This window comes from Rhododendron vialii, chromosome 7a (assembly GCF_030253575.1).
Source record: "Rhododendron vialii isolate Sample 1 chromosome 7a, ASM3025357v1".
NCBI lineage: Eukaryota > Viridiplantae > Streptophyta > Magnoliopsida > Ericales > Ericaceae > Rhododendron > Rhododendron vialii.
The window spans coordinates 2,865,742-2,880,080 of record NC_080563.1 but is presented as its reverse complement, the minus strand read 5'-3'; the positions used below and the strand labels follow the sequence as shown (position 1 = coordinate 2,880,080).

General features: G+C 38.9%; 1 protein-coding gene and 1 pseudogene across 1 annotated transcript; one reads left to right on the top strand and one right to left on the bottom strand.

Annotated features, from left to right (window-relative positions):
• Positions 1-1,468: 1,468 nt before the first annotated feature.
• Positions 1,469-9,535, top strand: LOC131332295 (LOB domain-containing protein 18-like). Its single transcript, XM_058366444.1, has 2 exons — positions 1,469-2,151; positions 8,875-9,535. Exons 1-2 carry the CDS (start codon positions 1,819-1,821, stop codon positions 9,283-9,285), a joined length of 744 nt encoding a protein of 247 aa, XP_058222427.1. The 5' UTR covers positions 1,469-1,818; the 3' UTR covers positions 9,286-9,535.
• Positions 9,536-10,577: 1,042 nt separating this feature from the next.
• Positions 10,578-13,546, bottom strand: LOC131331945 (pentatricopeptide repeat-containing protein At1g01970-like; annotated as a pseudogene).
• Between the last annotated feature and the right edge of the window lie 793 nt (positions 13,547-14,339).

Below are 14,339 nucleotides of genomic sequence, written 5' to 3'. Positions count from 1 at the left end.
TTGGTTGAATTCCCCTCCGAACCCCTTTTTTCTTCTTTATATATCATTTGTCGAGTTTTTAATTTTTGTTGCCTATAAAAAAATCAGAAGTAACATGTCAAAACTGGCTGGGGGCAGTAGCGTCTTTTTCAGATGAGTGCAGAAATGCAAAGCCATTCTCTCCTTAATTGGCTATTTCTACAAAAGAGAGAAAGAGATGAGGGTGAGAGTGAGTCATTTTCAACTCAGGGAGAGAGAGAGAGAGAGAGAGAGAGAGAGAGAGAGAGAGAGAGAGAGAGAGAGAGAGAGAGAGAGAGAGAGATGGCGTCTTTTGGCCTCTACGCAGCTTAAAACACGCAGAGTAAGGCAAGGCAAGTATTAGAGTAACAGTCCCATCGACACGTTTCAATCGATCTTCTATTTAGAATTTAAATTAAAATTCCCCCATTCTTTTTAATTGTTTGCAAGCTACTACTATTACTCTCCCCTCGATCCCTTCCATCAGCTAATATGAACTCGAACCTAACTTCTACAAACACACATCCATATACATCCACACATATACATTTAGCTAGAGAGAGAAGAATTTGTTAACCAACCTCACGAGATAATTAACCTGAGAGGTTGGGCTGGGGTTTTTTTTTTTTCCGGGCGAGAGTTTTTTTTTTTTCGAAACGACAAAAAATTTATTAGAAACTCGACAAATAATACATCGAGAAAGCAAAAAGAGTGGCAAACCACTCATTTCATGATGTTGATACATGAAGAGAGAGAAAGACCCAAAATAAACACATCCGACAAAAAGTTGAATGACCACCCCAATGGACTAGCTAAATTTTAGCCAAATTATCCACTTAGGCATCAATAGGTAGTCATTAGTCTATGGAGCGAGTGACCACTCCAATGGATTAGCTAAATTTTATTATCTTAAACAAAAATTTTGATCTAACTTCGAAAGGAAAAAAAAGGTCTATGTTCCATTGTGAAGGAGATGAATTGAAATATTTCTTAGACACAAAGTTGACATAAAAAAACAAAGCAAGAACAGTAAAAGAGCAATCTTCCATTTTGAAAAACCCTCCAACATTTTTTTGTAGTTATTGTTGCATGACAACATTTTGAACAGGTCCATTTTATTCCTAGAAAAAAAAAATCATTTTTTATTTACAAGTTGGGCCCACAAAAAAAAATATAATGAGTATATATTGGTGGCTAAAGTTAGAGAGCGAGCTATTGAGCCAAAAGTTTGTGAACCTATTTATCTAGTTAATTGGAGTCACTTTTTGTTCATTCACTAGCTAAAATTTTAGCTATTTATACTAATGAGCGTTTTATAGGGTCGCTAGAGATGTTTAAAATTTTACTCTGATTTTAATTAAGAGTCCCCCGCTAATAGATGATAAAATCGGTCCTCCGGATATTTACAGAGGTGTACCCAAATCCGTTTGAAATACACGAGATGAAGGATGAGAGAGAGAGAGGGGGGGAGAGAGAGAGAGAGAGAGATAAATAAAGCCAGCAGTTGGCTTATCGCATGCTTGCTTCACGCAAGCAGCTAAACTGAAGGGGAAGGTTTGCTTCATCGCGTGGCTTTAAAGACTCTTTTTTTCATTTCCACCACTATACTGGTTTTTAAAAACTCCCCCAAAAAATCACAAAACACCAAAACAACCACCCCACCAAACCCTAAAAACTCCCTTCCCTTCCTCTCCCTTCTCTCTCCTCCCCCTCCCCCCCACTCTCTCTCCTCTCTTCAAGAACTCTCTACTCCCCAGCCAAGCCGTAGTCATGTGATGAAAAGTTCGCTAATCCAACACCAACCGTAATTCCCAAACAAAGATGAACGCAACCCCGAGCACCACCAGCTCCGGCGGGTCCGGCGGCGGCGGGGGCGCGAGTGGCGGTGGCGGGCCATGTGGGGCTTGTAAGTTTTTAAGGAGGAAGTGCGTGGCGGGGTGTATATTTGCGCCGTACTTTGACTCGGAGCAAGGGGCGGCTCATTTTGCGGCGGTGCACAAGGTGTTCGGAGCAAGTAACGTGTCCAAATTGCTGCTTCATATACCGGTACATAAGCGGCTCGACGCGGTGGTTACGATCTGTTACGAGGCTCAGGCAAGGCTGAGGGACCCCGTCTACGGTTGTGTTGCCCACATCTTTGCACTCCAGCAACAGGTACACCAAAATTTACCGCCGTATTCTCTCTCTCTCTCTCTCTCTCTCTCTCTCTCTCGTATTCTCTCTCTCTCTCTCTCTCTCTCGTTTTTTTTAGATCAAATATCATCTAGTTATTATAAGCCAATTTTTGGTAGAAATTTGGATGGTATGAACTGCCTAAACAAGAATTCTTGAATAGCAAATTTTAGATCGATCCTCATGACCAAGAAGTATTAGATTCTGTTTATTTCACGATCTCGGCTATTGTTGGGAAATTAATGAAATGATTATTTTTCAAGTAATTAAACTACTTAGGCTCGTGGTTTTTAAAACACGTTTTTTCTATACTTGATTCTCTACATAAATTTAAGTGGAGTTGCGATTCTTGTTGTGCCTACTGTTTACTTACTATGGGCTGTGTACCCGGCCGATTGGCTAGTGTGATCGGAGCTGTTTATTTTGTTTTGCTTGTTTAATTTGTTGTTCGCTCCAAAAGTGGGTTTGATCATGCAGATTAGAAAGAAAAAAAAGAGAGGTGGGTTTCAGTTTTGCTATTGTGCTTAATTTTCAAAAACTCCAATTTTCCTCAACCGATTGTTGATTTTCTTTCCCCCCCTTAACTATGATCTATGAAGAATCGAAGATCTTGATAATTTTCCTTCATTTTTTGACAAAAAATAAATAAATAAATTTCCCTTCTTTTACAATGATTTCCCTTAAATTTTTTATTTTTGACATGGGATTTCCCTTAATTTGATACTGTACTTTCTATTGACCTTCATACCATAATCTGTTTAATTAATTCCTTTGTCTAACAATAACAAAACTCTTCCAACTGACTCCATCTTTGAGAGACACCCATATGCACACATGCATGTATCTACGCATACGCATACATGTGCCATGTATTTTGGTTTGTTTCTTTTTAGGTTGTTCGGTTGATTGTTTGCCAACAATGCTAGCTTCTCGATATACCTTTTATCGAGTTTTTATAAAATTATTGTTGCCGATAAAAAATAATAATAATAATGTTAGCTCCTCGGGCTTGAGTGATATATGATTGTCGCGTGGTAGAGTGCCAACTTCGTTGGAAAGTTATCCTCTCGTTGTGATCCAACTTTGTACTCTTGTCCTTTTAATCTCTTATAATCTTTACGCTTGATTAATAAAATTCTCTTTTTCACCGTTAAAATTTGTTTATAGCAACCTCAATAGGTTTGTCCAAGTAGGAATGAGAAAACTAATAAGCGTTCATCTTCCATGAGATTTCATGTTCGAAACCCAAGGAAGCCAATCATTCGAACAGTGGGTTGATTGGAAATTTGTCCGATCGTTAACTTCAAAGTCCTAAAATCAATCGATATGCGACGCATGCTGGCCCAAACATCCAATTATAATAATAAAAAAAATTGTATAACCCACTTTGTATTTGTGTGTGAAAAGGGACAAAACAAAAACAGTGGGCAATCGACAAATCAGGCCATCAGATTATCGTAATCTCATTTACTACTACAAGCAAAAAGAACTAAAATCGATCTTATTCCTTGCCAAGTGACTCATTAAAGATAGATACGTACGTGTACACATGCATGTACGTAATTTATACTATCAATGTACATAAAGAAAAGATAAAAATTGGAACAACCGGACCATGAAACCCTTCAGAAAAATGAATGGATATGATGGTCCAGATTTAAATTCTGGACCGTTAATTTATTGTCATGAACAATTTCCTGTTTTCTCTTTCCTGAATTGTTCCGGGTGTGATGTACATGAGTGCTGCTATTGGTACATATAATATGTACATACAATGTACATATAGATTTTGTGGGGCCCAATTCGGGTCCCACAAAAATGATCCGAACCGCTCATTATTTTTAAAACATCTTTTTATGGAGCCCTGTAAAAAATCAACTTAACCCGATATCGGTAAGGATTTTTTCTGAATTTGTAGGGGCGAAACTAAGCAGTTAAGTAGTTTCGCCTCCACAAATTAAGAAAAAATCCTTACCGATATCGGGTTGTGCTGATTTTTTACAGGGCTCCATAAAAAAATGTTTGAAAAATAATGGGCGGTTTGAATCATCTTTGTGAGACCTGAGGTGGGCCCCACAAAACTGATATGTACATAATATGTACATTTCATATGTACCCCTAGCATTTTTGGATGTACATAATAACCTACAATGCCTTTTGTGTGAAAATGTGGACAAAACAGAAGTTGTAATTTGGCAAAATCACGTCTATCAGATTACCGTAATCTAATCTCCACAAGAAAATGGAAGATCTGCTTTTAGCGGTAAGAGAGAGAAACTACGTACATGCAGAGATGATAGTATATATAAGCAATACTATTAAACAAAACTACAAAACATCATTTCATTTAACTTTAATAAACGCATTTTGGGTTTAATTTTAGACTCAACTGGTCATGTGCTCCTTAAATTGTCTATATGAAAGAGCTCCGGCCTCTTTTAATTAGCTCACAATGTATTTGGAGCAAGATTTGTTTATCGACCGATGACTAACATTTTAGTCTACACATGAACCAATCGTTTTAATTTGAATTATAGTTTGTGATACCTTTATCTGCTTATGTATCAAGTGATATCGTTTACGTATGGACCAATACACGGTCCTATTCCTAACGTACATATAGAGATGGCAATTCAATCTGTCCGATCAGGACGGGTTCCAGATGAATTTTTTGGGTATTGGGTCGGGATTGGGGGAGAATTGAAGAAACCTAGCCAGTCGGGTTCGGGTAGACGTTACCCCATTCCTTGTACACGCCCCAAAATTGTTTTATGTGTAAAAATCTATTTTTATTCTTTTATTTTTACCCTTACAACTAAAATACCACATAAAATATTAACTATTTCTTCCATTTTGCATTTAGATAGTAGATTTTGGTTAAATTGTACTAATTTTTTTGTGAACTTCTATTTTTTGTACTCACTTATTTTAGAGTCTAGAACATATTTTTCAATGAAAAAAAATAGGAGCAGGACAGGGTACCCATAAATTACCCGATCAGAGTTCAGAGTGGGGCTAAATTTTCGGGTCGGAGTATGGCAAAACCTGCCCGCCCCATTCCTTTGCCATTCCTACATAAATATACACATTATATTTAAAGTACTAGCTAGGTTGGCCCTTTGTTTCATTTAATCTCGGAAGAATATAGATTCGTTCGACATATAGTACTGTAGTAATTAATTACTGGAACTAAACATGAAGCTGGTAGTTTCAAACTTTCAAGGTGGTAAAATATTGGCACTAATCCGCCCCTAAGAATTTCTACCCAATGACCACTCGTACGTATGAGAGCCAAAAACCCCGGTCAATTAGGATAAATTAATCAAATTGAAATCTTTAATTAAGGAAAATTAATAGAGTGATTAAGTGCCACAGCAAGAAAGCACACGAAAAAAGTGTGGACCACAGGTGTGGTACAATGGGTGGGGGGGACAGGCTTACATTTTGCTGAAATCAAGAAGATTAATTGATTGATACATTTTGGTTAAAAATGGGGTCGGGGTTTTAGTACAAAAAATAGGGGAGATGATGCGCGCAGTACTGTCGACCCACATTTTGTGCAAACTCATTCAGAGGTTTGCTGCTATTAAGGAGCTGGTCGGCTTTCATACATAGGCCTTTTAGCCCTCTGGAGTTTTTATTAAGAAAGGGAATTTGGTCACCCGACCTTTGAGAGTATAGTGATCAGCTAGCTAGCTAATACTAGAACGGCTAGCTCACTATGCCGGTTGGCTTACGCATATACGTAATTCTCTACGGGGATTTGCACTTTGAGTACATAAAAGTTACTTATTTTGGATGTTATATTAGTGGTTAGTAGCATAACCAATGGGCCGGTAATGCTCGAGTGAGTTTTTAAAAAATATTTTTTCAGATGGGATTTTTTTTTTATCCTTGTGATGAATGAATATTTTTTTTTTTTTTGCGGATAAAAAAAGAAAGAATGAGAATGGAGGAAGCATGCGTTCCTCGAAATAATGGTCGTGATTCTATATGGTTTGGGGTTTCTCCAACTGTGATTACGTAGGAAAGGGTAAAATGATCGACGTAGTAACGGCCTGTTTGGATGGAGGATTTGATTTTGAGTGGATATAGAAGGATGATGAATTTGAAGGTGGATATGTAATGAGGGTAAATATGTAAGAGGGGTGGATCCACCTCCTAAGAGGGGTCGATTAGTAATCCAGTGTTTAGATGATTGTTTGAAAAAGAAGATTTGAAAGGCGGATATGATGGGATAATGTGTCAAATGACTTAATCGCCTCTAGTTATGTGGTAAGCAAAAAAGCTTACATATAAATACACATATACTATTAATTGTGGGATAAAATGAGATAAATGTTTAAACCATATTATTATTTATATTAGGAAAAATACTGTTATTTTCGGAAAAAAATCTTTAAAGAAAATGCAAAAATCAATTTTTTCCTTTTTTAACCCAGTCTACCGGGTGGTTGACCACCATACCGATGGAACAATTTTTTCCTTTTCTTCCCCACTCTCTCACCTCCATATCCAAGACCCAAGAACTTAATTCATCCAACCACCGACACCACCGCCACCGACACCGCCACTACCGCCACCACCACCGATCATCACGTCAATACACACACAGAGCTTCGTCGACTCCGATAGCCAGTACTTCTCTACCTCGTGGGGCGGCATCCACCAGGAGAAATAGGTGCGCAACTCCGATCAGATCAGGCGTCCTCTCCGTTCTCGTCATTGGGACCTCCTCCTCTTTGAATGGAAGAGAGATTTCAAGGGCAAGATAGTCATTCACCTTCCCCATATCACCCGCATATCCAACGATGGGGGTACCCCTGTCGCCCAAATCCGGGAGAAATGGAGGAAGTTTTTTCCTCTCCCAAAGCCTGGAGATAGAGTGAGGCTTGGACTCCTAATCCGGGATTGAGTTATGCGGGGTGCTAAGGAGGCTGCCAAACAAGCTGTAACGGGAGAGTAACTTTTCGGTAGATGAGGAGGAAAGTAGTTAATTTGGAGTAAGATTAGCAAGGTAGCTAGCTAAAAACTAGGTACGTACGTAGCTACTATATTTTTTAAAAGAATTAAGGACGAGAGCCGCAAAAGAGCTCGATCGAACACTGCAAAGATCGGCTTAGTTCGAACTTCATGATTTGCACCACTGAGGTCCTAATTCGAAGCAATAGTGACTCATCAAATCGTCTCGGCCGGAAACAATCTTGGGGAACATGCATGTGTTCCTCAAGCCCCTATTTATTCCATTTTTATAACTCCAGCAGCTATACAAATTGATGTTGTAGAGCTCGTCAGAGTTAATTAAGAAGTACTAAAAGAAAAGACTGAAAGATGAGTAATGACAAAAAGTGTAATTCCTTAACAGTAATTTTTCATTATGGGTGTTATTATAGAGTAATTAGTTGATGAGATAGTGACAAAAAGGTGTAATACCTCTAGCTAGCTAGTTGACAAAACAATACGTAAAAGACTGAAAGATAGCACAGTCAAATTTGAATGCCTCCGCTCATACTTAGCTATCTAATTACGCCAGCTAATGCTTCTTAGTGGGAAAAATAATACTCCACTTGAATAACTTTCCATGAGATTGATGATTGTGAGGATGGTGCATCTCTCTCTATGGTTTTTTTAATTTCGAGTTGTGGCGGGTTGGGGTGTTTTTCTTTCGATACTTTGTATTTTTTTTGGTGTTTCGGCTGGTTGTTTTGAGCTGTGTGGTTTTGTGGGGGTTCTTTTTAGTGTTTGGTTGGCGCCTTGCATTCCCTTAGGTCTCATATGGCTTCTTGCCGGTGTGCCTTGATCCTTTATAAAAATTAATAAATTTTTTTTGCTTATAAAAAAAAAAAACCTTTCCATGAGAAGGACAGTTGAGAACCCTGCTGGGATATCTAGGGCCTCCAATATTATACTGATATGATAGTAAAGAGGAGTTAGTATTTTAAGTGGACTTTAATTATAACATGCATGCATGTTCTATGGGAATGGGGACTTTTGAATGCCCCATCTCCTATACATCATCAGAAGAGAAAAATATTCGAAGAGAGGGGAGAAACAAGAGAGTGAAAGTACACCGTCATGATTATGGACGCCGAAGATGATGATAGGACCGATGTTCAAACTTTTCAGTATTATGATTGATCCTTAGTCATCTCGGGAGAGGTGTTCCTTTCAGGGTTTTTTTTTTTTTTTTTTAATATCATGGTTACTTTTTGGGTGTTGTGTTTTTTTGGGGGGCATCGTCAGGTTGTTATTTTTTTTCCCTTTTTGTTCCTGGCAGCATATGATGGCCGGAGTGAGCGAGTGCCTTTTTTCGTGGGTTTGTTCTTGCTCCGTTTCAATGCCTCATGCTTAGGGCATTTTTAATCTTTGTAATTTATTTCCAAAAATTAATAAAATTCTCTTTTGCAGTTAAAAAAAAAATAAATTTAACGTAATATATATACTAGTAGATAAATTTAATACGATCTCGCTAGTCGACTTTTACTTCTCAATCGTTTTTTGAACAGATAGGAATCATTCAAATGTCCAAATACTATAAATAAATAAAAATTGCAATCTTTAGTTTTTTTTTTTCCCTTGTTTGAGCTTCAATTTTTGCCTTAAAATTAATTACTCTCATATCAATGTGACATATATTTTATTTCACTTGTTTTTTGCCTCACTAAAGAATTCTATTTAACTTGTTAATTTGGAAATTAATTCCAGGTGGTGAATTTACAAGCAGAGCTTTCATACTTACAAGCCCATCTCGCCACCCTAGAGCTTCCAATCCCGCCGCCGCCGCCACCACCTCCTCCGCTGCCACCTCAGCCCCTTCTAATACCGCCTCCCCTCTCCATCGCCGACCTCCCGTCAGGATCCTCTATGCCTGCCACATATGACCTGTCTTCACTCTTTGACCCAATGGTGCAACCTTCATGGACAATGCAGCACCGCCAATTGATCGACCCGCGGCAGTTCGGAGGCGGCACCGTAGCTCTGGCCAACATTCCGTCATCGGCCGCCGGTGGCGGCAGCGGTGATCTCCATGCACTGGCTCGAGAACTTCTACATAGGCATGGGTCCCCACCAGTGCCATGCAGTGAGGCCTCACCTAATTTGCCTCCACACTCCTAGAAGGAAAAATTATTCAGTGCCCTCAAAAAAAGTGAGACTGACCCAAATTAACTGGTACTTGACCCGGGACTCGTGATGGTCGGATCCCATATCCGGAGTTTTTTCTTTTGAACTTTCTTTTATTTTTTCCTTTTTGACCTTTTTGTCAAGGGCAAAGCAATTTTAGTAACTGAACTTTTTTCCTTTTTCTTTCTTTCTTTCTCCTAGAACACTAACGGTATTCAATTTAGTTTATAAACTTTTATATTCATATTTCCTTGTATGTTTACTGTTGTTTCTCTATTTAAGAGAAACATGGCAAGGATGGAGCTAGGATGTTACCGAGTAGACGAGTATGAATGAAATTTTACTTGGGATTACACGACCTCGAGGAAGAGGGAGAGAACTTGAAGTAAATAAACAAAAACGGGACAAGCTAGGTCTAGTGTAACAAAACAAAAACCCGACTTTATAAAGCGATCCGGGAGATAGAAGCCACAGGTTTCATTATCCGTTAGCAAAGTCTAAGATTGGAATGGGCCTAGGAACATGTATTGATGTACCAGATCAGCTAATGCTCCCAGGTTGATTCGATGTATTCCACCAATTGAATGAAGACTTTATTATTGGTATATCGATCGGTTCAAAATTTGAAACGAATAGAAAAAAGGAAGGTGGGTGGAAAAGAAAAATGGAGGACATGCAGAAGAGAAAGATTGGGAAATGGAAAGTTAAATTGGAAAAATTAGGACATATTAGGACAAATACATAACTGGGACTAAACGTCAGTAGCGAAGCTCGAATGGAAAAGGCTGAACTGACTGTTTGTTCCAAAATCATAAAGCCCCGGTACCAATTTCCGGAGAAGTTGAAAATCCGGACTGGCTCAGAATCACTAGGCGCTATTTAGCCCTCGTTAAAGCCAACAAAGAAGTGATACGGAAGGATGGCTTGAAACGGGCGACTGGAAAAACTTGCTTTGTTATTTTCTGTGGCGCTATATCTGTTCCTCGTTGGGCGCTTCACATTCATGGCATTGATACTGCAAAAGCCCCTACTGCTGAGTCCCTCACTTGCCTCTGACTCTGATCCCTCTGATTTGGGTCCTTTCGCCGCGGATGATGCTTTTTGCTGTGCTTGTAGCCCACTAATGTTGCGAACAACCGAGGCTTACCCTTTTTGTCCCAGGTGACTGTTCAATTGGTAGATTCCATTGAAGAAATAAATGAAAATACATTCTCTAATTTTGAAAAACTTCTGCAGAGTGAAAGATATTCAGATCTGATGCACAACACTGAAATAGATTTAAAAAAAAAAATTGCATTTCTACAATGCTCCTGCTTACAGTATAGTGTTGGGGACAGAACAAAACAGGTGATTCTCTTGCCATAGCAGTCTATTTTAAGTTGAACAATGCTTGATACAAATTCATACCAGTTTCCATCCCCGATGGGCATTCCCTGTGCCACTTTTGATGCTGAAAACAGAGAAGGACGAAGAAGGAGGCACGGGAAATCTTCTGCAAGTAGGAAAAGAAGATAAATTTACCACTTCTCTTCTGGGTTTTCTCAGCAACTTCAATCACAGGTACATGTCGGGTTTTTGAGCACCCAAGAAATTTGATCCTAAACGCATATTTGTCCCCGCTAACCATATCTTGCTGTGACCCTTTTTCGTCTTTGGTTGGGCACTTCCCCTAGCATTCAAATGAAGCAACTTTTCTCACAGACTAGTAGAGCATCTTTCATGCCCGAAACACCACCAAAGCACCAGTCATAACATGTCATACTTTCTGCTGGTAGAAGCATCAACTTCCAGTAAGGTAACCGAGAAAACTATTAGGACATAAAAAAAACTAACCATCTTGGGTGATCTAAAGGCATTCCTCTGCTAGTAAATGTCAAAAAATTTCACAGGTTGCAAGCAAAAACTAACCATCTTCCCCTCGTCAGATGCCTGGTATCAAGAATCAAGAATGGTTTTGACCAAAAGTATCTGTACCAAAGACCAAAACCCTATCGTATGATTCGTATCAGGAATATAATTAGTACCTGCAGCTTTAGATCACCAACACCCCTGTCCCCTTCTAGCACTACCAGTCCAGTAACTGGAGAGAGAGAGAGAGAGATTAGCAATTATGATCTCCAAGAAAGCCAAGTTATGGAGGGAGACCAAGAGAAAGCTTGAACTTGAGCTAGAAAGTAGGTCACGTGCAATTGACTTGCTTTGAGGCATATTCTCCCAGCACAAGCTCGACTTCTTCCACCACCCCCAACTTCCAAAACCACCGAACTAGTACTTCCAAAGCTTCTTTCCCAACCACAATACCATCTCTCTCCAACTCCATCAGAAGGTCCAGCGCCTTGTTAAGCTTGTTTTTTGTTTCATAAGCAATCAAAATCAGAGCAACGCATTTATCACTGGGTTCAAAACCAGCCTGTCTCAGACTTTCAAATGCAAGATAAGCCTTTTTGACGTTCACCTGCCACAAGATAAGCATTTATGAGGAGACCAAACAGCTTGACATCGGGAATGATCCCTGCGAACTGAATAGCATCAAACACCCTCTGAGCTCCTTCACTATCACCAGTCATGGAATATGCTCTTAGCAATGCTTTGTAAACCTCTCCTGGCATATATATCCTGGGTTGCCATTTCTCTAAGTAAAAACTCTCCTTGGTCAAGCATTCCAGCCCTTACATAGGCCATAACCATTGCTCTATAAGATCTGTTATCCAGCAGGACCCTTAGCAGCTTCATTTATTCATAGGTTCCTTCGGCCAGTTTAAGATTTCCGGCCTTACTTTAGTCTCTGCTAGAATACGACCTGAAATAAGCACAAATTACGAGAAATGGTGTGTAAAGATAATAATCATACAGAGCAAATGCCACATATATGGCATGGTATCTTACCGAGTAACTCCGTGTTAAGGGTCAGATAAAGAATATTCACACACACAATAAAACACTTAAATGACCTAGGACCCCTCACTTTCCATGATTTCCCACCATTTATTTACTTCAAACTCCCGCTGTTTGCTTTCTCTTCCATATACACACAGGCAAGAATAGACCAAATGTGTCCTCTCAGCTGCTTCAATTTCAATTAGTTTCCCTGATTTCTCAGCACACCTAATGTAAACGTTTTGACCACATTATCTACTGTTATGGCCGAAGTAGCAAGTGTAAAAATCAAATGGTAATCTCTACCATCATTTTTCAGGATCTAAACCTAAGAAAATATCATTCATAGAGACCTCATGCACCAAACCATGCTATTAAATGGAAAGAAATATCGCTAGATATCATACCAGCACTACATAAAGTAGGAGGATCTCGACAATTTCAGCTCCAAATGTCTTCTCCTCCTGTTTTGACGGGGCTTTCCTAATCTTTTTGCTGCATCACCAATCCCTGTGCTCGTACCACATTGGTTATCTGTCCTCTCTCTTGTAACTTGTAAGCAAGAAGAAAGATGGGAAAATTAAGATGGAATCAAGATTGAATTAAAGTCTGATTTGGTTTAAATAAGGTATCTTGACCCTCCAAATGATTTGTCCCACTTATCTCGACTCCGCACCTCAACAGGCATCTTTCTTTTTTTTTCTCGAGGGCTGGAGATACTCTAGAAAAAAGAATAAGAGGACAATTTCCTGCGGTTTAGAAGTAATGTTCAAAGCCAAAAAGGCAAAAAAAAAATTGCTTTGAGCTTTACTTCTAAAGCACCAAAAAGGGAAAAAAAATTAAAGCACTCTCTTAGCAGGACAATTTTGGTAGAAAACACAAGCAAATTTAGAAATCCCATGACTCCTTTTATATGAAATGACACAATATGCGATGGTTTCCAGCATTACTAACAGTTGAAATTGGGTTGTGATTGTTGCAATTTAAAACCATCTTGAAGCCAAGAACTATTGAAAAGATACATGTCTTTGAGCACGCACAAGGAATTCTGCAATTCTAACGCCTTTATGTAAAGTAAATTTTCTTAACCCTCAATGATAGTGATATGTTGATAAATGGAAAACAGAAGATTGTCATGGTAGCAAAGGGTCTCTACTGTTTCAACCGAATTCTTTATTACCGAATATCTCATCTCAACTTCAAAATGAACCACCATCTAGCCATATCCTTTGAAGCCAAATCCTTATTTGAGACCTTTAAATCTACCACTGAACAAATCTTGGACAACAAACCCAAAAGTACCTGCCAGGTCATGTCCTAAATGGAAGTTAAACAAACCAGCAAAACCACCAGCTTCAATAAGTCCCCCAATTAGCATCTCTATTAACCCAAGCTAACATGATAGGCCTTCATTTTAAACTCGACTACCTAGTTTATTGCGACAACACAATATCCACCGGACCACCGCTATGCTCTTTACCACTTTCTTAATCATTCTTCTTCTCTGCTATATTACAATTTTTTTGCTTCAATAGTTGCCAAGGGTTTCAGATTTTTTAGTGAGAGAACCGAGAGCCAAGAAAAACTAACAAACAAACCCAGTTTCAGACATAGTAAAAACTGTTATCTGAAAAACATAATACACTAAATAACAAACCCAATTATCTACCAGGATGGATGCCAAACGAAAAATAAGTTGAAGTAGGGTCAAAGTTCATAAGAAATAACACAAGGACTCACCTTCGATCCTCTGGAATTTTCAAAGCCTTAGATGTAGATCCATCGATCCAGCATTCTCTCACGTCTTTCTCCCTATTCCGACAATCTCAAGGTAGGGAGTATTTAGATTACTTGGTGGTGTCTCCCTATTACAGCAAGTACATAAAAGAAAACTACAAACCGAAATGAGCGGAAAATGCCAAAAAGAACAAAAATACCCGAGGTTAGATTAAACTCATACGATTGTTGGGAATAATCGAAGAAATTTAAATGTTGGGACACACTATCATCATTTAATTCTTCAGCCAAACAGGAATCCCACATATAGAAAATACAACACCACAACATCCGGAAAATCCATCAACATGCAGAAACTCTTACAACAAAAATTCAAAAGAAGCTAGGGCGAGAGAAGAAGATGAAGACATCACACACATTGAAACCAAAAACCG

What these genes read in the sequence shown, in the direction of transcription:
- LOC131332295 (XM_058366444.1), top strand. Translation starts at nt 1,819, where the DNA reads ATGAACGCAACCCCGAGCACCACCAGCTCCGGCGGGTCCGGCGGCGGC. An exon ending in TCTTTGCACTCCAGCAACAG is followed by an intron (nt 2,152 to 8,874) that starts GTACACCAAAAT and finishes AATTAATTCCAG; the next exon opens with GTGGTGAATTTACAAGCAGA.